Below are 27,814 nucleotides of genomic sequence, written 5' to 3'. Positions count from 1 at the left end.
TCCACCCCACTAGCCAGACAAGCACCTGGGCACAAACAGATTCCCCCCTGATACCTCCAGTTCAAACACACCCCAACCAGGCACCCAGACGAAACCTAGCTTCCTAACTAATGATAGCCATCCATTTACCTAGAGCCAAGCTGCACTAAAGGCCTCCAATAAAGTAACACAATGTTGCCAGCCAATCAAGAGACAAAAAGAGCCACCAAACAGACAGAAGATATTAGAAACACCAATCAAGCAGAACACAGCAAACTCCAAGACCAATAAACACAGACCAATACTCCCAACCAATCAGGATGAAGAAAAAACCATTCTGGCACAGCAATAGGCTGCCCCAAATTTAAATCTGAAACCACTGTAAAAGTCTGACTCACAGATGAACACTATACAGAAGCCTGATGATGGCAATGAGATTCTGCCGAAACGTTGCTACAACTTTAAAAGCACAACTACAATGACGTGGAAAAATACCCGAACAAAGCTGAATGCTATATATATACACACACACACACATACACGTACACATACACATACACATACACATATACATACATACATATATACATGCATACATACATGAGTAAACAAACTAGTTGTTCAAAATCATTCTAGTACTGGTATGTACCTTGTAAATCTTGCACGTTTCTTTTCAATATCTATCAATCTTTGAGAACAATTGAAATGTTTCCCTCCCTTCTTCATTATTACTTAACTGTTAATAAGCATACCATTGGATAGTCATACAGTTTTATCTTATAAATTATTTACTATTAATAAGCAAAATAATTATTCAAATTCATTCTAATAACTGGTATAAATTTCCTTACAAATCTTTCACATTTCTTTTCAATATTTTATCAATCTTTAGAAGCAATTGCTATGTTTCCCTCTCTTCTTTATTACTGCATTAATTATAAATAAACATACCATTACATAACAATACAGTTTTATCTCAGATTATTTACTTATTTCATTTCTAACTCATTGCAGTATTCTACTGTCACAACACTATCTTTTGTACCTTTGCAGAATCCTCACTTTTAACTTAATTTAACTATTGTCTCTGTGTTTTCTAGCTGAGCAAATCCTTTTAATCCTAGTACGTTTCCCCTTTTTCTTTATTTTCTGTTTTTGTCCCTCATAAGTTTTTTCCCTTCCTATCTTCCCCCCTTTTTCTCATCCCTTTTTTTATACCTTTCTCTCTCTAATTTTCCCTTCTGTAGTTTTCTTTTCTGCTTCTCCTTGCTATTATACTTCTTTTTCAGACTATTTTTCTTTTTGGCTATTCCCTTTGATCTCAAACTTTTAACTCCTTTCCCTCTTTTTCCCCTTATTACCACACTTTGATCATTGAAAATGGCTTCTTCTTTGTCCCGCCCTTCTTCTTGCTCTTGAAGCTTTTTCTTTTGCTTTTCATAGTTCAGGATCTCCATTTCAAAAAATTCAAATACGAATCCAAAGGATCTTCCTCCTCTTTCTGCATCTTCTTTCTGTTTTTTAAGACTCATCTTCAATTCCTCAAGGAGTGATGGCATTTTAAACACTTTTGAACAACCACCCGATTGACTTTAAGTAAAAACAGAAAAAGAAAGAAAAAAACCAATGCCAAAACCTTTTTTTTTAAAATCACCAAATGATCCAGACTGTTCCTTCTTGTTTCTTTCCTTTACTTTTCCTTTCCGTGGGTTACTGTATCTTTTAATAAGATTTCAATTACAATGTAACCTCAGGAATCTTTTCACTGTTAATCCTCTTTATTTTTCCAGGTGGCACTCCATTTTTCCATTATTCCAAGTCCCATCCTTTTGCCTCCACTCTTCTTCTTTTTAGGCCTTTAAAATGACCAAGAAAAAAATCTTTATTCTCCTTTTGACACTTAGATTTCAGCTTAAGGTTGCCTATTAGTGTCAAAATGGATATATAAATTTCTTTCCATACCATTTGTAATTGTCAATATAAAGGTAAAAAGGGGGTTTTTTTAACCTCCTTTTCTCTCTCCTTCACTGCTTAAAAGTCTTCTTTCAGAAGTATTCCTCTAGGTACTTTTAGATTCAGGGTACCTTGCTTAGATGTTCTCTGTTGTTTAGCCCAGTCTGTCCTGCTTTCCTCTTTGTCTCCCTCCTGCACAATCTTATAGAGTCGGGTTCTTCTTTGAGGTGGCCATTTCTGATCACCGCTGCAACCGCCTTCGGGGAAGGGAGCTTAGACCAGCCAAGGAGGAGAGATACGGCTCCCCTCCATTCGGCTAGCAATCTCCCACCTCTTCAACACCTCTACGTGGTGGCTACAGCCCCAAATCCAAAAGATCAGGGTGCTCCAGTGGTGAGCACAGATCGAAACTGCGCATGATCGTGGATTTTGGTCTGTTGCTGAAGAGACCCAAACCGGAAGTCCCAGGTTCCATAGAGATATTTAAAAAATGAAAATTATGTGAAGCAGGCAGTTAAACAAGTGACATATTTCACAGATTATCCTAGATTTGTCTTATTGCTTTCAAGACTTGAAAAGAATACCAGATACGGTCCAGAGGTGAAAGATGCTCTTATACATAGTGTATATAAAAGCAGAGTAGAGATTTCTGAAGTAGGGCAACTACTCAAGACAGAATAAAATGGACCAATTTAAATTGAATTTCTAGAAATTTAAGAAACCCACATATCTTTAAAAGACACCATATATAGTTATAGTTTTTCACAACATTACAATACATAACAGCCTTTTAAACTATATCATTGGAGACTGCTTCAGTTTGTTTATATGCTTACCACTTGATAAATAGATGCTTACCTCTTGTTATACAGTATATTGCTAAGGCATGCAAAACTGTTAAAAACATTGCATTGGGTAGAATGTTGTCTCTCCCTTCTATGATAATTACGTTCCACACCTAGATGTATTTTATTTAGTTGTTTATTAGTTATCTTTCAAGACTGCAGAACATTGTCTTTTTGATTCTTAAAACCAAAGTCTTGCATTGTTTTAAATTGTGCCTATTCTTGTTTATCTCCTAAATAAGCGGCTTGCTGTCACCATGGTTATTATTTTTATTGTTGTATATTAATATAATTCTATATAATTGAAATCAATATTGAACTAAAGTGAAGTGAACTGTATTTGGCCAAGTGTGTGTTGACACACTGTCTCCCTCAATCCCTACCACAGTCAGAATTCAATATCCTCCTATATATTCAACTTAATGCACAAAGCATCTTACTAATCCAGAAGTTAATCTATATATACTGGCATACAAAGCATGGGATAACAATAGAATGATTTTCCTGAAATTCAGGACTAAGCAGGAAGAAACACTGTGTTAAAGTATTTGTGTGTCATTAACTTTTTTCTCTACAGTAATAAGCAACCATACTACAATTTGTTTTATATATATATCTGCATTGTACATTTAAAATAATTAATATGCATAATATCAAGCCAATCCCATCTTCAATCTTGTTGACCTTTTTGGAAATATATAATTTCAGTTACAAACAGCTGTTGTTATCCTGAAAAGTTTGCTCATTAAAAAGAAAAATCCTGACAATTTTTTGAATGTGTTAACATTCAATAGCCAGGAGATTTACTAATACTAAATTATAATTAGCATATAATGGTATTTATTTTTCTTATATGTGAGTTTTTCTTGCCATTTCATGAAGCTAATAGTTTATACTTCATGACAGAAGATTCATTTACACAAACCAATTAATTCTCTTCCCCCCCCACTTATTGTGGAAATAGACTGTTCTGTAAACACAGGCACAAGCTTTTGTTCTCAAATTAGTCTATTTTTAAAATCTAATCTTACAGTTTACTGTGAACCTCAGGGAGTCCAGTGATTGCAGTTGACAATTTGTTGGTTGTTTCATTTATCAAAGCATTTATCAAATTCTTTCACTTTCTCCAATAGGAATTAAAACAAGAGAAGATAATTTAAGCAAAAAAAATCTGATGGGATTGGATTGTTATCGATTTGTGAGCTTTGGAAACAAACAGTGCATCCATTCAAATTACATATGTAGATTTCAAGCAAAAATTATAAAATCAAGCCTAACTCACATACTTAAAGTTAAACCTAGTTTTCCCCCACCCAATTAGTTTGCTCATTTCTTTTCCCTATTATAATATCAGATAGTTGCATTAACATAATTACAAGATACATTCTGAAAAAAATTAGAAAATATATTTTAAAAATCTACTACTGTGTAATTAAAAAATCAGATATAATACATGTAAAAATGTATCATATAAGAGGTACACCAGATTATAACCTATTGCTTTTAAATCACAGAATCCAACAGTGTCTGAATGTGATTCCTTTAACCTTGTCTGTGATTTTTTTTAAAGTGGCAATTGAAGAGACTTTACTAATCCACATCTCAGTTGTAATCTAAAATTTTCCAATAATGCACACATATTTCTTTGGCTACTGTAATTAAATAGATAACCTATTCTTTATTTTTAAGCTTTTGATTTGGCCCTTAATAAGTGCAATAAGCCTAACTCTGGAGAATGATCAATTTTCTGTTAGGAATAATCTTTATCTCTCCAAAACCTATTTTCCAAGAGTATAAATTTATCATATAGACTACACAACTCGATCAGGACAAAACAATAGATGCAATCTACATAGACTTCTGTAAAGCCTTTGATTCAGTGGTACACAACAAACTACTCCTAAAACTAAAATCTTATGGTATCTCTGGACAACTGCATAACTGGATAGAAGCATTCCTGTCAAACAGACAACAAATGGTCAAAATTGGGAGTCTCCTATCAAATTCTGTACCTGTCAATAGTGGTGTCCCCCAAGACAGTGTTCTTGGACCAACTCTCTTCATACTCTACATAAATGACCCCTGTGATCATATTAAGAGCAACTGCGTTCTCTTCGCTGATGATGTAAAGCTGTTCAATACCACAGACAATACTGCTACCCTTCAAAAAGATCTTGACTATGTATCAGAATGGTCAAACAAATGGCAACTTCAAATCTCAACAAATAAATGCTCTGTCTTACATATTGGCAAAAAAAAATCAGAAAATAAAATACAAGCTGAATAGTTAAGACCTTGTTGATGATCCAAGCTCTGTAAAGAACCTTGAAATACTCATCTCTAATGATCTAAATGCTAGAGTCCACTATAACTACATAGCCAAAAAGGCATTAAGAGTTGTTAACCTAATCCTACGTAGCTTTTTCTCTGGTAATTTTACACTACTAACTAGAGCATACAAAACATTTGCTAGACTTATACTTGAATACAGCTAATCAGTCTGGAATCCACATTATGTATCTGATATTAGCACAGTTGAGAAAGTCCAGAAATATTTCACAAGAAGAGTTCTCCACTCCTCTACTCGTTGCAGAATACCTTATGCCATCAGCCTTGAAATTCTAGACCTAGAAAACCTTGAATTACGCCGTCTTCGGTCTGATCTAAGTATGGTATATAAAAACATTGCAATGTCCTACCTGTCAATGAATACTTCAGCTTCAACCATAACAACTCTGACTCTGTGGTTTCTTTCCTAAACCCCCAAAACTTTAATCTTAGACTGTCTACTATGGACCTCACCCCTTTCCTAAGAGGTCTGTAGGGGGCGTGCATAAGCGCACCAATGTGCCTATCGTCCCTGTCCTATTATTTCTTTTATTTTTCTTATATGTACCCATTTCATGTATTCATAACTATGTATATACTGATATCTATTATCTTGTAAGATATTGACAAATAAAAATAAATAAAAATAAAAAATAAATATGACCATCACAAATAAAAAAATGAGCTTTTTAAAAAACGATCTCTACAACATTAGAAAGAATTATATGGATAAATATGTGCCAGCCTAAGAGGCATCAAAGACCTCCACTGCTTTTCTTGCACTGAAGCTGAAGTAAATTCATCTGATCTCCATAATTTCTGCCAATTTTGTCTTCTATATGGGATTACCGGAATTGTGGTACCCCAAGCTTCTTTTAAGTCATGTGGTATTTCTAATTGCAGTAATAATCTATACATTTATAAAATTTGTCCTCTTGGTTGCCCTAAATAATGGAATATTAAATTTCAGAAGTTAGTATAAGGTCATATTGCTGACATTGTAATATTTCTATTGTCTAGAAGATATTTAAATCAATACCAAAAAACCCATGATAGCTTATCAGCTTTTTGTTGCATTATCTGATTTTCGTTGGGATATTCGCCATTGTATTTTGGTCTTTAGATTATATATACTCCAGTTTTCATTTTAGCATTATATTTGTCCTGAATAAAATATGTTATCAAAGCAGTTAAAAGAGAAATGTCCTTTATCAAATGGTGTATTTGTTTTCCAAATTTGAAGCATTATTTTAATAAACACTTTCAAATGATTTTATTCCAGAAAAATGTTTTGGATTTTAAAAAAGGCACTGATTTCTAAACTTGTTTAGCTGTGACATAGTTCCTGTTAGAACCCATTGTTTAGAAGAATTTTCTATAATAAATTGAATCATGTGCTTTAACTGTGCTTCTTGATAATACGTATATTGACATATTGGGCATGTCCCTGAAGATAGGCTAAAGATACAGAAAATCTCGACAAACTTGAAAACCGGACACTATCTAGGAAAATGAAATTCAATGGTAAGCACCTGAAGGCAGAACAAAAAGCAACAGATAAAAACTAATCAAGGAAAGAAGCAAACTAGAACTAAGCAGAAATTTCCTGACAGTTAGAACAATTAATCAATAGAATGATTTGCCTCCAGAAGTTGAAGGTGCTTCAAAACTTTAAGGTCTTTAAGAAGAGATTGAACAATCATTTTGTCAAGCCCGAAATTGACATAAGTGTAGTCATTTTAGTTTGTCTTAGTATATATTCTTTTTCTTACTTTCTCTGTGGCAGTTATGGGGGGAAGGGTTTCAGGCTTGACAATTCCTAAGTGTGTAGGAGTGGAGATAAAGAGAGTGTTTTGGCTAGGTTGTTATGTCCTGAGGACTCAAGGAGTTCTCACTCAGGTCCACTCACTTACGTGGGCGTTATTTCCCCCATTCCCATTGGTTGGTCCTCCCCAGCAGCCAGCTATAAAAGCAGGCTGCGGGACCCAACCAGTTGCTGATTGCTGCGAGCCAGTTCCAGGTTTGGCAAGCACGGTCAGCCCTTTATTGTAAAATAAAGTATTGTTGCACTCATGCTCTGGTCAGCCTCTCATTGCTCAAACTTAACACTGGCGACGAGGATGGGATGGCTACCAGAAGCACCTTGCAACCGCTGAGTCACTAGCCACCGATCCGCAGCCCAGAGAGAGCGATCGGCTGGCGATAAGAAAGCGCTGATCCGCAGCCAGAGAGAGCGGTCAGCCAACAAAACGGCGATCAAAAAGAGCAAAAGCGCTGATCCGCAGCCAGAGAAAGCGGTCTGATTCAAAGTTAGAAGCGTCTGTGGCAGCATTAGCCCTTCACGGGGAAAGTGAAGCGCTGCGAGCCGCAGCCGCTCTGCATTGGCGCGAAATTCAAGCGGGTGTCATTTGAATTTCGAGTCAGTGAAAACACAGCACAGTGCTGTAGGAAGTCACTAACGCCCACTTTTGGCGCGAATCAAGACACCTCCAGCGGCTAGCAGCCAACGTGGTAACCCAGAGAGAGAAAGAGAGGGTAGCAAAAAACTCTCCAGAGCTGATATCACTAGCGCTCGTAGTCCCAGAGAGATTTTTTCCCAGGTAGCCCAGCCGTTCAAGCACCATGAGTTCCAACCCAGTATTCCCGGCGTTTAAACCAGACGAAGAGAAGTGGGAATCGTATAAGAACCGCTTCAATCATTACATCGATGCGGTCGGCCTGGCGGACGCGGAGAGCACCGGAAAAATCCTATTTCCTAATCTACTGCGGAGCCACCGTTTTACGATACCGCGCAGCACTCGTAGCGCCGAGAGAATTAAAAACGTTCTGTGGTCCGAGTTGCTCGAGATCCTCACTAACCACTACGCTCCCAGGCCTTCACAAATCGCCAGGAGGTTCACGTTCCGTATGAGGAAGCAATCAAGTAAGGAGACCATCAATCAATATGGCCGCCCTCAGAACAGCAGCCCTGCACTGCGGGTTTGGAACATACCTGGAGGACATGCTCCTCGATCAATTAGTTTGTGGGGTCAAGGATCTCAACCTACAGAGGCGCCTGCTAGCTAAAAGACCTCAACCTCGCGCAGCGGTCGAGGAGGCCCTAGCAGCCGAACTAGCAACGAACTCAGCCACCGAAATTCAGGGCCCAAGTGCCAAGCTAGCATCGTTCCCAGTCCATTCCGAAGAGGTGGAAACGGAGGAAACCCACGACGATGAAAGCGACATCCACCGCCTCACCAACGACAGACGGTCGCAGGTAGGGGCCAAACAAGAATACACCGGTCCGCCCAAGCACATCACACTGTGCTTAGCATGTGGGGATCACATCAAAGGGCCACCTGCAAGTTTAAAGGAGCCACTTGCAACAACTGCCATAAGAGGGGGCACATCGCGAGAGTCTGCCAAGCCCCCAAAGCGCTGCTCACAGACCCCGTCCTCGCACTCGGGACCACAAAGGCAAGTATTAACCTGTAGCACACACCGCCTTGCCAGGCGTACTTGCCACACTGTTAGTAAATTTCTCTCTCCGTTTCCCTAGAAGGTAAACCGTGCCACATGGAGGTTGACACAGGGTCAGCGCTCTCAATAATCTCGTGGAACACCCTCAAGAGACTCCACCCGGCCTATCTACCACCCGGCTTCAGAGATGCCAGTTCCGTCTGAAGGACTACCAGGGAAGGCCATTCCCGTGATCGGCAGAGGCAAGTTCTTTGTCAGTTTTAGAGCTTTTAAAGGCCACCTACCTCTAGTGGTAGTTAACGGCGATCTACCCACCTTATTGGGGCTCGATTGGTTTCCCCACCTCGGCCTAGGGCTAACAGGAGTCCATGCTGTCTCAACCTCAGACACTGACTCCTTATTCGCTGACTACGCAGATGTGTTCAGCGAGGAGCTGGGGTGTTATAATGGAACCCCATCTCGTTCACCGTTGACCCCCAGGCAGTCCCAATCAGATTAAAACCACGTAGAGTTCCATTTGCTATTCGACCAAAACTAGGCGCTGAATTGGATAAACTACTAAAACAAGGGGTCATTGAGCCAACAGATTTCGCCAAGTGGGAGACGCCCATTGTCACACCCTCAAAAAGATGGTAGCCTGAGAATTTGCTCGGACTACAAGACAACAATCAATAAATATTTACAAGTTAGCGCCTACCCTGTGCCCGTCATTCAGCACTTATTGCACACATTCGAACCGGGCAGTATTTTTGCTAAATTGGACATGTCTCAAGCATATCAGCAGTTCCCTGTTGATAACCAAACAGCGGAACTTCAGACCATCGTCACTCACAGGGGTGCCTTCCGATGCAAGCGTCTCCAATTTGGCGTAAGTGTTGCCCCAGGTATTTTTCAATCCCTCATGGAGCGGATTTTACAGGGCCTCCCTGGTGTAGTACCCTACTTGACGACATCTTGGTCTCGGCCAGGGACAGACCCCAACTCTTCCAGAGAGTGCGAGCAGTGTTAGAGAGGTTCAGACAGCATGGCCTCAGGTTAAAAAAGAAAAATGCGCCATTGCCACTAGACAGGTGGACTTTCTGGGTTATAAAATTGACGCCTCTGGCATTCACCCCTGGAGTCCAAGGTTAGGGCAATCACGAAGCTCCCACCAACCTCCAAAACGGAGCTACAAGCTTTCTTGGGGCTGCTGAACTTTTATGCATCCTTCTTGCCCCATAAAGCCTCAGTAGCCGAACCCCTACACAGATTACTAGACAAAAAGTCACCGTGGCACTGGGGGCACAAAGAAGACCAGGCGTTTAACGCCGTCAAATCACTGCTTACGTCAGAGGCAGTGCTCATCCAGTCGACCCCAACCTTCCTTTAGTACTGGCAGCAGACGCATCCCCTTTTGGAATTGGGGCGGTCCTTAGTCACAGACTCCCCAATGGTGCCGAAGCCCCCATCGCCTTTTTCTCCAGGACGCTCTCGGTCACGGAGCGAAATTACAGCCAAATAGACAAGGAAGCCCTAGCAGCTGTTGCAGCCGTGAAAAAGTTTCACGAATTCCTTTTTGGCCACTTCTTGAACTGGTCACCGACCATAAGCCCCTCCTGGGCCTACTGGCGGCGACAAACAGACGCCTCAAGTCCTTTCCCCTAGGATGACAAGGTGGACACTTTTCCTAGCGGCCTACTCATACAAACTTATTCACCGCCCGGGCAAAACTCTATCCCACGCCGACGCTCTCAGTCGCTGCCCCTTACCCGCTCCGGCTGAAGACCCAGCTCCTGTCAACGCCATTTTCGAAATCACCCAGTTGGACCTGCCCATCACCGCCCTTGACATCGCCGCTAAAACCAAGGCAGACCAAACGCTCGCCCAGGTGCTCGACTGGGTGAGGAGGGTGGCCGGGAGGCAACGTTGATAACAAATTCGCACCCTTTAAGACTCGCATGCAGGAGCTGTCCAGTTTGCAGGGTTGTCTACTGTGGGGCACTCGGTGGTCATTCCGACCTCGCTGCGACCCGAGTCCTGGAGGCGTTGCACGAGGGACACCCGGCATCGTGAGAATGAAGGCATTAGCACGCAGCTACGTGTGGTGGCCGGGTCTAGGCGAGGACATTGTCAATTGGGTAAGTTCCTGCAGCATTTGCCAGGAATCCCGTCCTGCTCCCCCATTGCCACCCCTACCAGATGGGAGAGCGCCAGCGCCCCTTGGTCTAGAATCCATATCGATCTGGCCGGCCCGTGCATGGAAAGATGTTCCTAGTGGTCGTGGATGCTTATTCCAAGTGGATAGACGTGGCACTGCTATCCACGACCACCACACTAGCAATCACCAACGCGTTAACGCGCCTGTTAGATTACACATGGACTGCCCGACTCCTTGGTCTCCGATAATGGCCCACAGTTCGCATCAGTAGAATTCAGCCGTTTTGCAGCCAACCTAGGCATTCGCCACATTTTCACAGCCCCATTTCACCCTGCGAGTAATGGATTGGCTGAAAGGGCCGTCAGGACCACCAAAGAGGCCCTCGCTAGGTTTGGCAGAGATGACTGGCACCACAAACTCTCACGGTTCCTGATGAGCCAGCACTCAACCCCTGTGCAGTCACCAATAAGTCCCCAGCGGAACTTCTGATGGGCGGCGCGCCTGAGGACTGTATTGGATGAGACTGCACCCACAATACTGCCCTGACTCTCCCCTGCTTCTACTTCGGGGTTAGACATTTTATGTTACAGGAGCCGATATTCGCAAGGAATTTCGCTGGGGACCCACTTTGGATTCCAGGCGAGGTCATCGCCGTCACCGGGCCGAGATCGTATAGAGTCAGGCTGGAGGATGGTCGCGTCTGGAGGAGACACATAGACCAACTCAGAAGGTGCCTCAGCAACGCGCCAACGAGAACCCAGAGTCTCCAGTCGAAAGGGAACCGTCTCATCCGCCGCCCAGCCACATCGCACCCAGCGACCAGTCTGCGCCAGCGGTCGTCCCGGTCAGCCCAAACTCAGACAACAGCGCCCAGAGAGCTGACCAGCCTGATCCGACCCACGAGACCTCGACCCCAGTAACCAACCCGGTGGTTTCCGAGGATGCCCAGTCCAGAGAGAGTGTTGGCGACACTATGCCGGCTCAACCGTCACAGACTGATACCGAACAGACAGACAATGTTCCCGAGTTGCGCCGCTCCGGCGCCAACACAAACCCCGTCTACCTCAAGGACTATGCATGTTCGCATCCGGGGGAAGGGGTGTTATGTCCTGAGGACTCAAGGAGTTCTCACTCAGGTCCACTCACTTACGTGGGCGTTATTTCCCCATTCCCATTGGTTGGTCCTCCCAGCAGCCAGCTATAAAAGCAGGCTGCGGGACCCAACCAGTTGCTGATTGCTGCGAGCCAGTTCCAGGTTTGGCAAGCACGGTCAGCCCTTTATTGTAAAATAAAGTATTGTTGCACTCATGCTCTGGTCAGCCTCTCATTGCTCAAACTTAACATAGGTGATCTTCTTTCTGGTGGGAAAAGAGCTTTCCGTGCTTGGGCCTCTGGAGGTGGAGATTTATGACATCAGGCAATGTTGAATTACTTCTATTAGAGAGTGTGACTTTTGGGGTTTGTTTCTAACTTATAGTATTGTGGGGTAATTCCGGGTTGGGTCAGATCCGGAATTACCAAAGACTTTGCCAATTTGATGCTTTCCTAAATAAAAGAAATCTTTTTGAACGGAGGACTTTGTATGTTTTGTTTTAAATGGGTTTCATCACTTGGAAACCTGACACATTTATCTGAAATGATATAGGATTTTCTGCTTGAGCAGGGATTGGACTAGAAGACCTCCAAGATCTACTCCAACTTTGTTATTCCGTTAATTTCTAGCCTTAATCATTATACCAAAATAACTACACCAAAATAACTCTCTTCAAGTGTAATACATAATATTAAATCATAATTAAATTATAAACTTTTAAATGATAGTACTAGGCTAAATTCATGACTATCAGCAACACATATTTTTAAAGAAAATTAATGTTCATAAAGTTGCAATCAATGTCTACTGTAAAATTATTCATTTTAGAGCTATATTTATCAATACTAATAACTTTTTATTTAAATATGGAATGGTATTCCTGGACCAATCTCCCACAGATTTTATTTACAACACATAAATGCCTGTTACAAAAAGCATTTCATAAAATTGATCTTTTAAAAAGTTTTGAAGATGAACATGAATAAATGTGTGTTCTTTCTGTGAAATCTGCTTCCTAGGCTATGTGGGGGGGTGCCTATGGATAAAGGAAAAGATGATGATTAAATAAAAGACTTGCATATCAAATTTCATATGCACAGTGCTGTGTGAATATCCAATGTGTGAATATCCACTGTGTGAATATCTACTGTGTGACTATCCAATAACACATTACAGAAAAGCAGGATGATTTGGGGAAATTCAGATTTGTCTTAAATATGTAATTTTAATTTTAACATATGCTACTTGTCATCTGCTTAAAATTATTTTTAGAACTTTGTAATAAGATATAGAAAGAAATTGATTTATCCAAATTCTTATAAGCAGGAGATAATTTGTATAGTATGTTTAGTGAGCAAAGCAAGAATTAAAAGCCGATTCCAAATCTGGCTGCAATGTTAGAAAAACTAAATATAAGTAAAGTTGTCTTTAAAGGCAGTTTCCAGATGATTGCTTAGAGAAATCCATCTTTTCCTGATAGCATTTTTGCAAGTGGCTTGCCAGTGCCTTTTTCCTAGAGCTGAGAGAGTATGGCTGGCTCAAAGCGACTCTGCTGTCTTTGTGCCTAAGGCAGGACTAGAATTCAGATTTCTGATTTTTAGCCTGATGTTTTCAACCACTTGCTGTTTTCATTAAACTATATGATAAATGTAACAAAGAAAAGGTTGCAATACAAAATACTGGCATATTTTCTGTAAATTCAGTTTGTATTTTAAATATGAATTTTAAATGAATGAAAATTCTATATTGCTTTCTCTGTGTTTACAACCAAAATCTTTAAACATGCCTCCCTCCCCTCCAATTGCCATTGGTTTTGCTTTCTCTTTTTAACTGTAAAGCTGTTCTAGTTCTTTCAGGAAATTACATTCTGCAAAACTAATCATTACCTCAAGCACTGAAATGAATGCATATGGATAGAAAAGCAGAACTACAAGAGTAAGCTTAGCTTGATCCATGTGTATTAATGAAGCTGCTAAATCACGAACTCTTAAGACTGATTGAGAAGTCTACATATCTTAATGGGCATCAGATTTAAGAATTATTTACCCAATTTTATTGTACATTCAGTGACATGTTAATTGATGCATTCCCATTTACACTGAACACCTTTCGATATTACAAATAAGGATCAATTCTCATTTATGGAAGTTGAACCACATTAATTACAGTAATTATTTAATGAAATAATTCTGTTGCCTCTGGAAATTTCATATTTTCTGAAACTGTTTTCATGACTGCAAGAATCAAATTACGACACTAATATGCATTTTTAAATGTATTCACAGATTCATATAATAACATCCATGAATCCTCAGACCTAAACCCTAAGCCAACATCATTTGACTACTGATTCCCCAGGGAAAAAATTGGATCTATAAGGATCAATATTTTTTGCATAGAGCTGCAGATGAAATGTTATTTTAAATAAACTATGAGTAATACATACTTTTACAAAATCTAGTTTTGTGATCCATGTTAAAATACAAAGTGACTAATTACATAGATTATTTTTTTCCAAAAACATGACCAAATCTCCGCTTGAAAATTCCCTCATACAATATATTTCAAATGATGGCCATCATTTCATTATAGTGCAGGAAAATACATGACTTTCAGATCTTCATTAAGGTAATTATTAAATTATCTTAAAACATGATATTTTTTCACTAAAATTTCAATGCTACAATGCAAGCAAAGTGAGGACTAATATTGCAATTTCTCTACTTTCTGCAAGGAAGAAAATATATAATAAGACTCTTTATTTGGTTTTATAAATCTTTATACAATTTGAACTTTTGGTATCTGACAAAGCTGATCATCAAGTTATCTACTGAATAAAATTGTATAGGTGGACAAGTCTGAACTGTTTATAAATAGTGTATATAAGAAATTATCTATAAACAATTTATTCTGACATTCAAGTAAGTTCTGTATTTTAAAAGTGTTGAACAATGTAACTGAACAATAACCATTGGGCTTTAATTTTTTCTCAAATATTCTTCAAACAAAGGTATTTAAAAAAGCATTCTTCATGCACCTTTCATTATGTCTGGAAATAAATGTCTGTTCTGTCAATAATTTTGTTTAGGAAATGTGTTTTGTTGAATTTATATTTCAAGTACAAGGAGCTTTTGGCTTTAAAAAATCAAAGATAATAATTCTTCTAATATTGATTACTGTGAACATAGTAATATTACTCTTACTGTGTTCAGGATTATATAGTAAAAAGAACTGATAAACAGCATATATATATAAGTTAAAGTAACTCCAAGATATATTCATGCAGACATGAATAAGTGAAAGAAAATCAAAATACTAGGTAAGAGGAACACATGTGTAAAAGAGACATATTGATTTTTTAAAAATTCATTCAGATTTATTGAATATGTAAAGTGAATATGATTGTGATTATTGTGATTATGACTGTTGTGGGACAATACTTGTTTCACTTATCCATAACAGTGAAATTAAACAACTCAAACAGGTATATAAACCCTGTCACTAGATAGAATTACCTTCCTTGTTCCATTCTCAGAGTAATCTGTTCCATTCTCAATTCAATTATGAAACTGAACTTCCAAACCAGACTAAATTAAACATCCTGTTTCAGAGCATGTCTATTTCTGGAAGATTCTGAACTACTTTCATTTTCAGTTTGGAAAATAAATTTCTATAAAATTACTCCTGATACTTCTAGATCATTATGATCTGGAAGGGGAATAGAATATTTTGGAGTTCTCTAAGACATTCCATTACTGGGAAGTTCCATTTAAAAAAATAAAAAATAAATATCCTGTACTTTGTAAGTAATTCAATCAATAAATCAATCAACCAACCAATAAAAATGCATGGTTGAGTGAGGGGCAAGCTATGCAATATATTGTTTTGTTGGACTTTCCTATATGTTTTTCCTTTTCTTTAAAAGGAAGGAAAACATACATTGGACTGAACAGAGGTACAATGGAATTGATGGAATGGGAGAAGGATACACATTAGTTAACAAAAAGTGTCCATGAACATTTTCCCGTTTTCTGAAAGAATTCAAGTTTGAGAAAATAAAAGAAGGAATAGACAAAACTTAAGCATACACAGGAGTACTGATCATATGTACAATAAATGGAATGGGATAACTTTCCAAGTGCCCTCAGGACTGAAATGCAGTACATAATTTAATAAATAGTAATAAAGTTAGCTGGCTGAAGGCAGTGGCACACAAAGAGAATATATATCATATGGAATTGCTAGAACTTTTAAGAGAAATCCTTCACAATGAGAACTTCTATTGCAAGCCCTAGCCATCTACCCTGAAAGTTGATTTTTTGACTGTAATTTCAGCAGCTAGATCTATTCAGAACTCTTCAAAAACTAAGAATTGTAGTTATAGTTTCAAGTACATTAATTGTTTATTAACACATCATGTAAGTAACTAATTTTGTATTTAAAATTATCTAAGAATATCAGACACGAAGCAGACATATCTGTGAAAACAATATTGAAAATGTATATATTTCTTTTTTCAGGAGGAAAAAAATTCTGAAAGAAGGAAACAACAAAATCACTTCTGCATTATTGTCTAGGAAACCCAGTCATCATAAAGAGAGCTCATGTCCTTTGTTAAAACCTAGACGATCCAATCTCATGTCTTCTGAATTCTTTTCCTGTTTTTGTGACAATCAAAATATCTTGGATATATAAAAACTCTACACCATTCTAAAACTTTTTCAGAAACTGGTGAAAGAGAACATAACTAAGAAGACAACTGAAAAATCATAAGTCAGCTTTTTGCTCTGCTTTTCTTCTCCTCAGTAATAGTAACAATGACAGTATAATCTTGTGCAATCCACTAACATAGCGGTCTCCAAACTTGGCAACTTTAAGACTTGTGGACTTCAACTCCCAGAATTCTCCAGCCAGGGAATTGAAGTCCACAAGTCTTAAAGTTGCCAAGGTTGGAGACCACTGAACTAGCATGTGATTGTGGAAGAATGAGAATGATTGTAAAACAGTCATGGTACTCAGCAGACATGGTACTATGGCATGTGCATTGTGCAATGCATTTTAGGTTCCATGCTATTTTCATTAATATTCTCAGTATTCAACCTAATGGAATTTTATTAAAAAGTTATTTTAAATTTAATTTGTAATAATATACTATTTTAAAACAAAATGCACTTGCTACTGCATTACTGATTTGCTTATGTATACATGAAAATCTGTTCCAAGAAAGTAGCTTGAATGATCATTCCAAAACAAACAAGCTGTTCTTGTTTCTTTTAAAGAACCCTAAACATTTATAATACTTTGTAGCAATTGATGAATTCAGAAAATCAGAAAATCACTATCATCACCACCATCATCATCACCACCACCACTAAACACCATCATTTCTGTTCGAATCAAACAGATGTAAAATTGGAAATCTGCAATTAGTACTTGTCTTAAAATAGGAGGCCAAACTACTAAAGGATCCTTTATCAGCTCAAGGCCAAATCCTAAGAGTGGTAATTTTGTAATATTTTATCCTATATCATTTACTTTATATAATTAAATTATTTTATTTAAGCTTTTATTTTGTCAAGTACAGAACAAATGTCATGGTCTTTTCTCCACAGAGTCAAATCACTGGGTGGGTTCAGTTTCAGTCAAGAGTCTCTCATAGCATAAAAAAAAAGATTCAGTTATAATCTTCCTGATCTGATATACCCAGTTCTCGTTTACCTTTTATTTTTAAAGTAAGTTTCTTGATTGCTGATCTTTGTCAAACTTTTACCTCATAAAGTTACATTGTTGTAAAGACATCCATTATCCTTAAACAGTTAAGAATAATGATTCTATCAGTCTTATATGCATACCCTTTGTTCAAATACTATTCAAATCCAATTTAATCAAAAAATAACTGTAAATACAGTTCTGATTCCAACTCATTAAGAGTATTCTGTGTTAAAACATATTTCTTTCAGATTCCAGACTATTTCATGACAACATTGTTCAGATAATTAATAGGTATTTTAGTACTTAATATTTCAATGTGTGCTTACCTGTTTAATGTCATAAGCAAGGAGAACATATCTTAAATCTGGAGATACTGAATATCTGGATGCTTTGAAAGTTACCTATGGGGATATAAGCAAATAAGATTGTTTAAAGGACTGATATGGTCTTGTGGCTGATGTAATGACTCTAGGAGGCTTACAAAAATCCATAAAAACATGCTGAAAAACAAAATTACCCTTTCAAGCAAACTCCAGACAAAACATCCCCATAGCTCATCCCCAACCTAGCCCAATACTTGGGGGGGGGGGGAGGCTAAGAGTAAGGATTCTCAGATATCAGGTGGGATGTTGTACCAAAGGGCTGAGAAAGTCATTGAGTTCTCATTAAGTGGCAACATTTAAGATCAGGGACCTGGAGTAAATCCATTCTATCTGACTTAATAGGATGATGTAAGTCCTCAGGGAGAGTTGATCCTGCAAATAACCTATCCTGTCTCACATAGTTGATTATGGAAGGCACAAGACATTCAAGATACCAGGGTTATGCAAAACATTCAAGAGGAATTTATCACAAAGTTTGTTAATGCAAAAAAAACCAACACTTTTTTATTTGCAATGTTAAAGAAGGCACATCTTATAGAACACTACCCTCAAAGGCTTGTGTATATCTGTGCACGTATACAAGATCTGATGCTTTTTGAAAAATGATGAAAACAACACTACAACCTTTTCTGGTTTAGTTTATGCATCTCGTGATATACGCACAAAGAGAACGGAGCTGCTATTGTAATGCTGGGACTTTTTTTTCAGCCATTTGCTCCTCCTCCATGATCTCTTCCTGCATGTACTATAAACATTTGGGCTTGTGTCAGTGCCCACAGTATGTTTGCACATTTAATCTATTGCGAACTACCTTCAAAGAAGTAGTGCAAGTCTTTCAAGGAATGCTACTAATTTACTGCTTGGACGAGGAGTGCTAATATTCTTTGTAAAATATTCATTTTAACTCATTTCATGCTTCACAGATAAATACGTTTAATGTTTAAGGACAATAGTAAAACTGAAGTTTAAAATATCTGGAACATTTCAAAGCAATTGGTGCTATAACATATTGATTTATTGTTCAAAAGAAAAGAAAAAAATGATGAAACTCCTGGTAACCACATAAAATCCTTAAAATGACCTTTAAATTTAAGTCTAAAGGAATTTTCAGGTTTTATGTAAATATGGACCTAAATAATTATGGATAAATTTGTAACCTGTGGCAGAACTCGAAACAGCTCAGTTATTTATGGAAGTCTAGTCTGTCTTTGCCATAAGCAAATTACTGTTCTGACCTAGGCTTCCCCCAACAGCATGAAGCTGAGTCCTGGTCCTGATAACCCCCTTCTTCCCCCCAAGTGGATACCTATTAAGCAAACAATATTCTGACCCATTCTTGGCTCTTAAAATAATCTACTCCTTCTTTCTATACATACCCAGTCTTTTATTTAGGTCTCTGAATTGAGTAATTTCCCCCCCAGATCATATTAATTCCAAATGGTGCACAATGTATCCCCAAACCTATCTCTGATTCTTTGATTATTATCACCCAATAAAGCATTAATAGACAATTTTTACTAATCTATAAATTCTTCCTTTCATACACAGAAACAATAATTGACATCTCTCATTCATAGCTAAATCTTACCTTCTATGTGCAGTAATACAAATATTTTTTTAAAAAAACTTGCTTAATATAAAACAGACAAATATTTTCTGACCCTATTAAATACAGTTGCAAGGCCTGTAGAGCTGCCAGTAATGTGAAGTAAGAAACATTACTTTTGTAATTTCCAAGTTTTTTATTTCCAACTGTTGGTACATATATCTGTGTATAAAAATGACATGACACCATGCATGGTAATAAAGATAAACCAATTATCCTTACAAAATATATACAACTGTTTTTCCAAATAAAAATATGCATTATAACAGTTTAATCAAGGAACCATCAAGAACATTCCCGCCATTACTTACAGGGTAAGCCAGTAGTACATAAAAAGAACAAACTCCCCTCCCTACTGGCACTGATGAGATTACCTAGATAAGTAATGAAAGTTCAACAAGAAAAGAACCAAGCTCAGAGAGCATCAAGGATCCACAATGATAAATGTTAAAACTGTTTCATTGTACCACTGTATTATTATGTTTAATATGTAACATATTTTAATTGATATAAGTTCCTCTGGTATTTGTATAAATAGAAAATCAGAATATGAATTTAACAGCAAAAAAGTATATAAATAAGTACAATACAACACATTATTCATGTATCAGCTAATACATCATGTAGTGGTTAAAAGACATAATACATAGGAGCTGTAACTTGAATTTCATTATGAATCTCCTGAATACTATTCCAGTTGTCTTCTGAAATATTCACACCTGTTTTTTTTCATTAGATCAGATAAGGGAGAACTATTGAAATTTAATGCCCAGGCCCACTTTAAATGAATTATAAATGTGTCCCGTTTTATTTAAGCTCAGTCTGGAGAAGTCAGTAGAAAATAATAAGAATGACATTAATTTGATCTCTTGTAACCCTTTCCTGGATTAAAGAAATAATTTTAATAAAACCAGACTCTATATTACATGAAGTTTTGGATGCATATTATACATTATATATATAGGTGAAACTCAAAAAATTAGAATATCGTGCAAAAGTTCATTTATTTCAGTAATGCAACTTAAAAGGTGAAACTAATATATGAGATAGACTCATTACATGCAAAGCAAGATAGTTCAAGCTGTGATGTGTCATAATTGAGATGATTATGGCTTACAGCTCATGAAAACCCCAAATCCACAATCTCAGAAAATTAGAAAAGGTTCAAAGTGTCCTACTCTAATCAGCTGATTAAGCCATAACACTTGCAAAGGGTTCCTGAGCCTTTAAATGGTTTCTCAGTGTGGTTCAGTAGGAATCACAATCATGGGAAAGATTGCTGACCTGACAGTTGTGCAGAAAACCATCATTGACACCCTCCATAAGGACGGAAACCTCAAAAGGTAATTGCAAAAGAAGTTGGATGTTCCTAAAGTGCTGTATCAAAGCACATTAATAGAAGGTTATGTGGAAGGGAAAAGTGTAGATGAAAAAGGTGCACAAACAGCAGGGATGACTGCAGGCTGGAGAGGATTGTCAGGAAAAGGCCATTCAAAAGTGTTGGGGACTTTCACAAGGAGTGGACTGAGGCTGGAGTTAGTGCATCAAGAGCCACCACACACATACGTATCCTGGACATGGGCTCCAAATGTCATATTCCTCTTGTCAAGCCACTCCTGAACAATAAACAATGTCAGAAGCGTCTTACCTGGGCTAAAGAAAAACAGAACTGGTCTGTTGCTCAGTGGTCCAAAGTCCTCTTTTCTGATGAGAACAACTTTTGCATCTCATTTGGAAACCAAGGACCCAGAGTCTGGAGGAAGAATGGAGAGGCACACACTGCAAGATGCTTGAAGTCCAGTGTGAAGTTTCCACAGTCTGTGTTGATTTGGGGAGCCATGTCATCTGCTGGTGTTGGTCCACTGTGCTTCATTAAGTCCAGGGCCAATGCAGCCGTCTACCAGGAGATTTTGGAGCACTACATGCTTCCTTCCGCAGATGAGCATTATGGGGATACTGACTTCATTTTCCAGCAGGACGTGGCCACACTGCCAAAAGCACCAAAACCTGGTTCAATGACCATGGGATTACTGTGCTTGATTGGCCAGCAAACTCGCCTGACCTGAACACCATAGAGAATCTATGGGGCATTGCCAAGAGAAAGATGAGAGACATGAGACCAAACAATGCGGAAGATCTGAAGGCTGCTATTGAAGCATCCTGGTCTTCCATAACACCTCAGTAGTGCCACAGGCTGATAGCTTCCATGCCACGCCGCATTGAGGCAGTAATTGCTGCAAAAGGGGCCCAAACCAAGTACTGAGTACATATGCATGCTTAGACTTTTCAGAGGTCTGATATTGTTCTATGTACAATCCTTGTTTTATTGATTGTGTGTAATATTCTAATTTTCTGATATTGTGGATTTGGGGTTTTCATGAGCTGTCAGCCATAATCATCACAATTATGACAAATCATGGCTTGAACTATCTTGCTTTGCATGTAATGAGTCTATCTCATATATTAGTTTCACCTTTTAAGTTGCATTACTGAAATAAATGAACTTTTGCATAATATTCTAATTTTTTGAGTTTCACCTGTATATTATGTATGAAAGATCAAGGATTTGACATCTTAAGAAAGCAGGTTTCACCTGCATCAATGGTGTTTCATTTAATAACTAAAAAAGGCAAATGTATGTCTGAGCTACCTTACCAAATTTGTTTCAATTATGTTCAGAATTTTAAAGGTATAAAATTAAAAGAAATGAATAAATTAAATTATGGGTAGTCCTTGACATACTACCACAAATGGAGCTGGAGTTTCTGCCACAAGTTGTTGTGATCATAATTTAAGTCAGACCCAATTTTATGACATGTGGTCATTAGGAAAACCCTACTTCCCCAATGGGGATATCAGCAAAAAAAAGTCACACTTACATCCCACTAGACATTGAAACTGGTCGTAATGCAAGCAGGTTGCCAAGCTCTTAAACTGCAATTCCATCACAGTGGGGTCTTAATTGCAAATCTTATTTCTTCACTTTTAAATCACTTTTTTAAAGAAGCTGTGAATTATCATTAAAAAAATAGTTGTAAGTCAAGGACTACAACTGAGCCAAGGTAGTGCAGTGATTAGAGTTCTGTACCGCAGGCCACTTCTGCTGACTATTCTGCCTGCAATTTGGCAGTTCAAATCTCAATCTCAAGGTTGACTCACCCTTTCATCCTTCTGAGGTGGGTAAAATGAGGACCAAATTGTTGGGGGCTGACTCTGTAAAACTCTTAGAGAGGGCTGTAAAGCACTGTAAAGCAATATATAAGTCTACGTGCTGTTGTTATTGCTACCGATAATATTATCAATCCAACTGAACTTCAGTGAGGTCTAGATTTAATTCAGTTTAAAAACTTTCAAATTAAATAATGAGACATATGAAATATTAGATAATGAGAACTGGTAGTAATAAAATTTGAGATCTTAACCAAAGAACAATTTAAATATTAGGAGAAAACACAAATGTCAATTAACAAATTGCTCTGATTTTATAGTGCTAATATTGCTCTGCTTTTCTAAATAACATCTATTAAAATTAAATAAAACAAAAACTAAGAGAACTATATGTTAACATAATACTGCATATGATGTAGTTTTATCTATCATTATTTTTGAAATCAGTTTGCAGTAATGCAGAATTCTCTGGAATATTTCAGATGTTATCATAATGTTTTGAATACAGAAACTGCCCAATCTGAGAAAGTTCCATGGGATTAACTCTTTATCTCCTCTTTGGAACCGAACTGAAGCATGGAAGCCAGGATACATACAGAGACACAAGGCTACGTATAAGAATGTTGCATTCTACCCATAACAATTTTTCTAAATTCCTTTTCTAATTTGAAGACGATGTCAAACCTAATTCCATAACATTAAAAGAGCTGGAAAATAAAAATGCAGGATGATTTTTCTGGACAGTATTAATGAAATCTGCTTCTGGCAGGAAATATCCTGGGTAAATATGTTTCCTTCTTTTATAATTATATTGTTTTGTAATTTGTTTTTCTATTTTCAATTTTTAACATGATGCTTTATGGCCCACCAGAGAATAGCATAAAATATTAGTTTAAAAGTGTAAAACAATATTTTCTTATCATTCTGAAAATGCAAAAACAACCAACAAAAAGTAGTTGGCAGTTTAGCTTTGTTCTGTTGCTGGTTGGTAGTCTTTTAACGTCAGGCTTCGCTCTTCGAGTTCTTTTCGTTGTACGTCTGGTATCAAGCTTTTTATTGTGTTTCATGATACCATTGACAGATATGAGCCGGAGTCCACTTCCATTTCACATGGCTCTCCCTCTATTTTGACGTTTATTCGAACCTTCTTAGCATCAGTTGCTCTGGCATTTCCAATGATAATGGTCTGGTGAGTTTCTTCCTTCTCATTGAGCCGCTGACTTCTATTTTCCCGGCTCCAATGACTTCCAGTTTGCTTCTCCTTAGTTCTGCCTCGTCTTTTTGGACTATAGCTTTTTTTGTTTCGGCAGACCCTTGCAATGTGCCCTCGTTTTTCGCAGTGTCTGCAGATGGCATCAAAAAACGGCACTCAGAACGTGGGTGATTTCCTCCGCATCCGGCACACTGAAAATCAGGTTTCCCGCTGGTTCCATTCTGACTGGAGCCTATGTACCTCTTCACCTTCGTCCTCAGAGTCGGTTGATGACTCAATGTCTTCATGGTGGGTGGTTGTGGTAGTGTGTTTCTGGGTACCTTCTGCTTTCTTTTCTCTGCTCTGGCTTGGGCTGTTGGCCGTATTCAGTTGCTTCATTTTCACCGCAGATTTTTTCGCTGCCTCAGCTGCGGTTGCCTCAGCGATGGCTTCATTTACGGTGATGTTGGGTTGATTTAGTAGTTGCTCTGGAGGGTAGTGTCTCTCAATCCGAGGATCACGCGGTCTCTCGTGGCTTCGTCCATGTTGAGAAATTCGCATGCTCCTCCAATGTCCCTTAGTGCTGCTATGAAATCCCCAATACTTTCGCCTTCTCGTTGATCCCGTTTATAAAATTCATGTCTTCGAATAAGATTGGAAACAACAGGTGCATAATGGGCTCTCAGCATCCGGTTCAGGTCCGGCCATGCCATCTGTTTGACATCATGCGGTTTTCCCAATGCTTTGGCCATCTTAAAATGCGTCAGGAATACGGCTGCAATGCGTCAGGAATACGGCTCTCTTCCTTTGGTCCATGATTCCTTGTAGTTTGTTACTCTCTAGGAACATCAAGAACCCTTCGATATATGATTCCCAGTCCTCTTCGGCTGGGTTGAATGGTGCGGGTGGTGAATTATTTCCGGCCATCTCTTTGACTTCTTGGCTCTCTTTGCCATGTGCTTACGGTCTTTGTCCTCTCAATCCCACATTCTTCGCCAGTGTTCTATCGCCAGAACAAGATAGACTCAAGACCAGAGTTGAGTTCAGCTCTTTATTTAACTGTCAGTAACTTTAACTAAACTCGAGCCACGGCAGCCTCTTTTATAGCGGCTGCTCATGGCTCGCAACCAATGGCATCATTTCAAACTTCCCACCATTTAGGTGGCCAATCATAATCTGTTGTTAACCACCAATCACTAGGCAGTAGTGAATGTCCAATCGGAACGTAGTATTACGAGTATGCAAATGTCTATATACAACACACTGTGCCACCATGGCTCCTATATATGATATAGAACTGTCAAATGAATAGCAATAAATGTTGTTTTGAAAAAAAAAACAGCTCTCCTGATTGAGATTTAATTCTCGAATTGACAGTGACAAATGGACAATAATAACACACTAACAAAGCAGATCTTTTTCATTTTCCACCTTTAATTTTCTTGCTTTCACAGATTCCAGTGACACAATTTTCTTTAAATCTTAATGAATAAACTCAAGTAGCATTATACTGAACATAAATTAATTATATACTTACTGGTTTTCAAATAGTTACGACCGCAACTTTATTTCACTATTTCCAGGTTAAATCTTTCAACAATTACAATTCATAGAACTGAAGTGAGTGATAGAAAAGAAGCAGACACTGTCCACTGTAGAAGGACAGATAGACAAATATAAGGACTCTGGTAGCTCCTTTCCAACCAACAATGTTATTAGAATGCATACCTGATGTTATGACTTGCAGCAACATGAACTGCAGCTCATTAAATTTATACCTTTTAATAACATTTGTATGCTAGAAAAGATTCTATCTGGCTACCTTTAGGGAAGAATCAGCTTGACTTCTACAGAACAGATTTTATAAATGTTGAAGCTTTTATTTGCTAAAATTTACAAGTACAGTCATAACTGATAAAGATTATATTTCTATAGGACACCCTTATTTGTTCTTTTTAAAATTTACTTTAAACAACAGTTCTTACCCCAAAAATAGAATAATAAAATAGATATAATTCAATAGAAAAGTGGCATCAATAATTACATGACATAAACATTGTTTATTCAGTAACCCACATGTTATAAATAATTACTTGATTTTTCCATAATGAGGGCATGTATCTGTACTACCAATCAATATCAATCACTCTTGCTGGTCTCATGGTTTCTTGCTTAACTGTTACTCCATAAAGCAGGCAAGAACATGCCACTGTAACATGCCACATTCAAAATTATATATGAGATAGATTTGAAATATTTCTTGCATATAGATTCAGGGGAAAAAATAGCAACGTAATTTCTTATTAAAAGTAAAGAAGTAACACTTACAAAAGTTGCATTTTCCAGCAATAATGTAGTTGTGTTTGTTTCTACATTCAGTTTAATAACATGTCCATTCCTGTTTTTATATACCACTTCTGTATCTGTTAATAGAAAATGCATTAAGAATTAGGAAATGCAAATATTCCGTGCAATAGCTTTTTAGTTAATAGACTTTTTCAATAAAAAAAGACATCATTGACCATCCAATACATTAAAATGTGATTAGGTGAGATAATGACTTCATCAGTGTTATCTGTTTTTGTTAATTTGTTCAAGATAAGTGCCCCTGGTCTTTCTGACTTACTAATGGAGATAGTCTTTCACCTTAATATTATTATACTTTCTCCCCTGTATAAAACAAGGTCAACTTTTAAAAAGAAGACTTAAGCTGTTTGACTTTAACCCCAAATCGTATCTCTCACTCCCTCTGCTCTTTTTTTTTTTGCACTGTTTTTCATTGCTGCTAAGTAAGAATACAGGATGCTTAATACATTAGATTTTTTTACACTTAGAAACAAACAAACAAAACTTTGTAGGAATAGTTAACTGCTTCATTATTCTACAGCTCTGATGTTTTGTAATTCTCCCACCTATTGAAAGTAATTTTAAACATTTCAAAACACTTTACTGAAATAAGCTTCGATTGCACATAAACCTTATATTAACCATGCAATGGCTGCACAAAAAGGAGGAAATTTGTGAATATTGTATCATAATGTAACAGTATTGTGAAGAACATTTAATACTAATAAATTCGAACTGTTATGCTACATGTTCTTCTTTCCTTTCATGTCACCTTTCAGATTCTGCACTAACTAGACTAATTTCTAATTAGGCAGAGCTTCTTTGCTATTTTATGTAATGAAGAAAAAAACCATCATTATAGATATCCTTTAAAAACTAGAAGTGTTATTTATTGGATTAAGACTAAAGATGGCACAATGTCCTCCAGCCATCAGGATATTTTTATATCCTCAAGTCCTTTCATTTTAATTTATGTTACTCAAATGTAGCTGACACCAGGAGAGTTAATTCTGTTTCTGATCCGTAATAAATTAAAAACTATTTTATTCACATCAGGATTTAATAATTTTAAATATGGCTCATAAGAAATATTGGAAAGCTTGAAAGAACATTAAAAATGGAAAAGCATGTTATATAGATGGAGAGCCAGTAAATAATACAAGCACTTCAAAAATGGATGAACAGGAATCAACCCTGGTGACCTACAATACTTCTGGCATGTTTGCCTTCCTGCATCAGAGAAGTCTAACATACATTCTTGCAACAGCTATAGTGGCAGCCCTTGAAGAAAAAGTTGTTGTATTGAGGCAGCAAGCAACCGCTTCAACTAATCAGAAAGAATACAGACTTATCATTTCAAAGAAAGAAAATCATACAACAGAAACCGACAGTGAAAGCAACTTTCAATAAGGAAGACACTCCACCAAACAAATCCAACAGAAAAAGATAGCAAGATAGAAAGAAAATTGTATCATCTTCTACTTTATTGGAATTCAGAAAGAGTTGTCAGGCTCTTATATGAAATAGCAAATAGGGTAAATGAGATGGAACAGGAAACAGGATCATGGACATGGCAGAGTAACTTCTAAGACAAGGCCATTGATTATTTCTTC

At 37.7% G+C, this 27,814-nt stretch overlaps 1 protein-coding gene across 1 annotated transcript in view; it reads right to left on the bottom strand.

Annotated features, from left to right (window-relative positions):
* The window catches only part of DPP10 (dipeptidyl peptidase like 10), a 232,463-nt gene that overhangs the window by 96,615 nt on the left and 108,034 nt on the right, over positions 1-27,814 (bottom strand). Inside the window, exons 4-5 of the mRNA XM_087920347.1 lie at positions 26,184-26,278; positions 17,833-17,907 (exon numbers count right to left, since the gene is read on the bottom strand). Of these exons, the coding sequence (XP_087776473.1) occupies positions 17,833-17,907; positions 26,184-26,278 (170 nt within the window). The remainder of the gene's footprint in view (positions 1-17,832; positions 17,908-26,183; positions 26,279-27,814) is intronic.

This window comes from Pseudonaja textilis, chromosome 1, assembly GCF_049901715.1.
Source record: "Pseudonaja textilis isolate UNSWEBS1 chromosome 1, rPseTex1.2, whole genome shotgun sequence".
Classification (NCBI taxonomy): Eukaryota; Metazoa; Chordata; class Lepidosauria; order Squamata; family Elapidae; genus Pseudonaja; species Pseudonaja textilis.
This window is presented reverse-complemented; position numbering and strand designations above follow the sequence as displayed.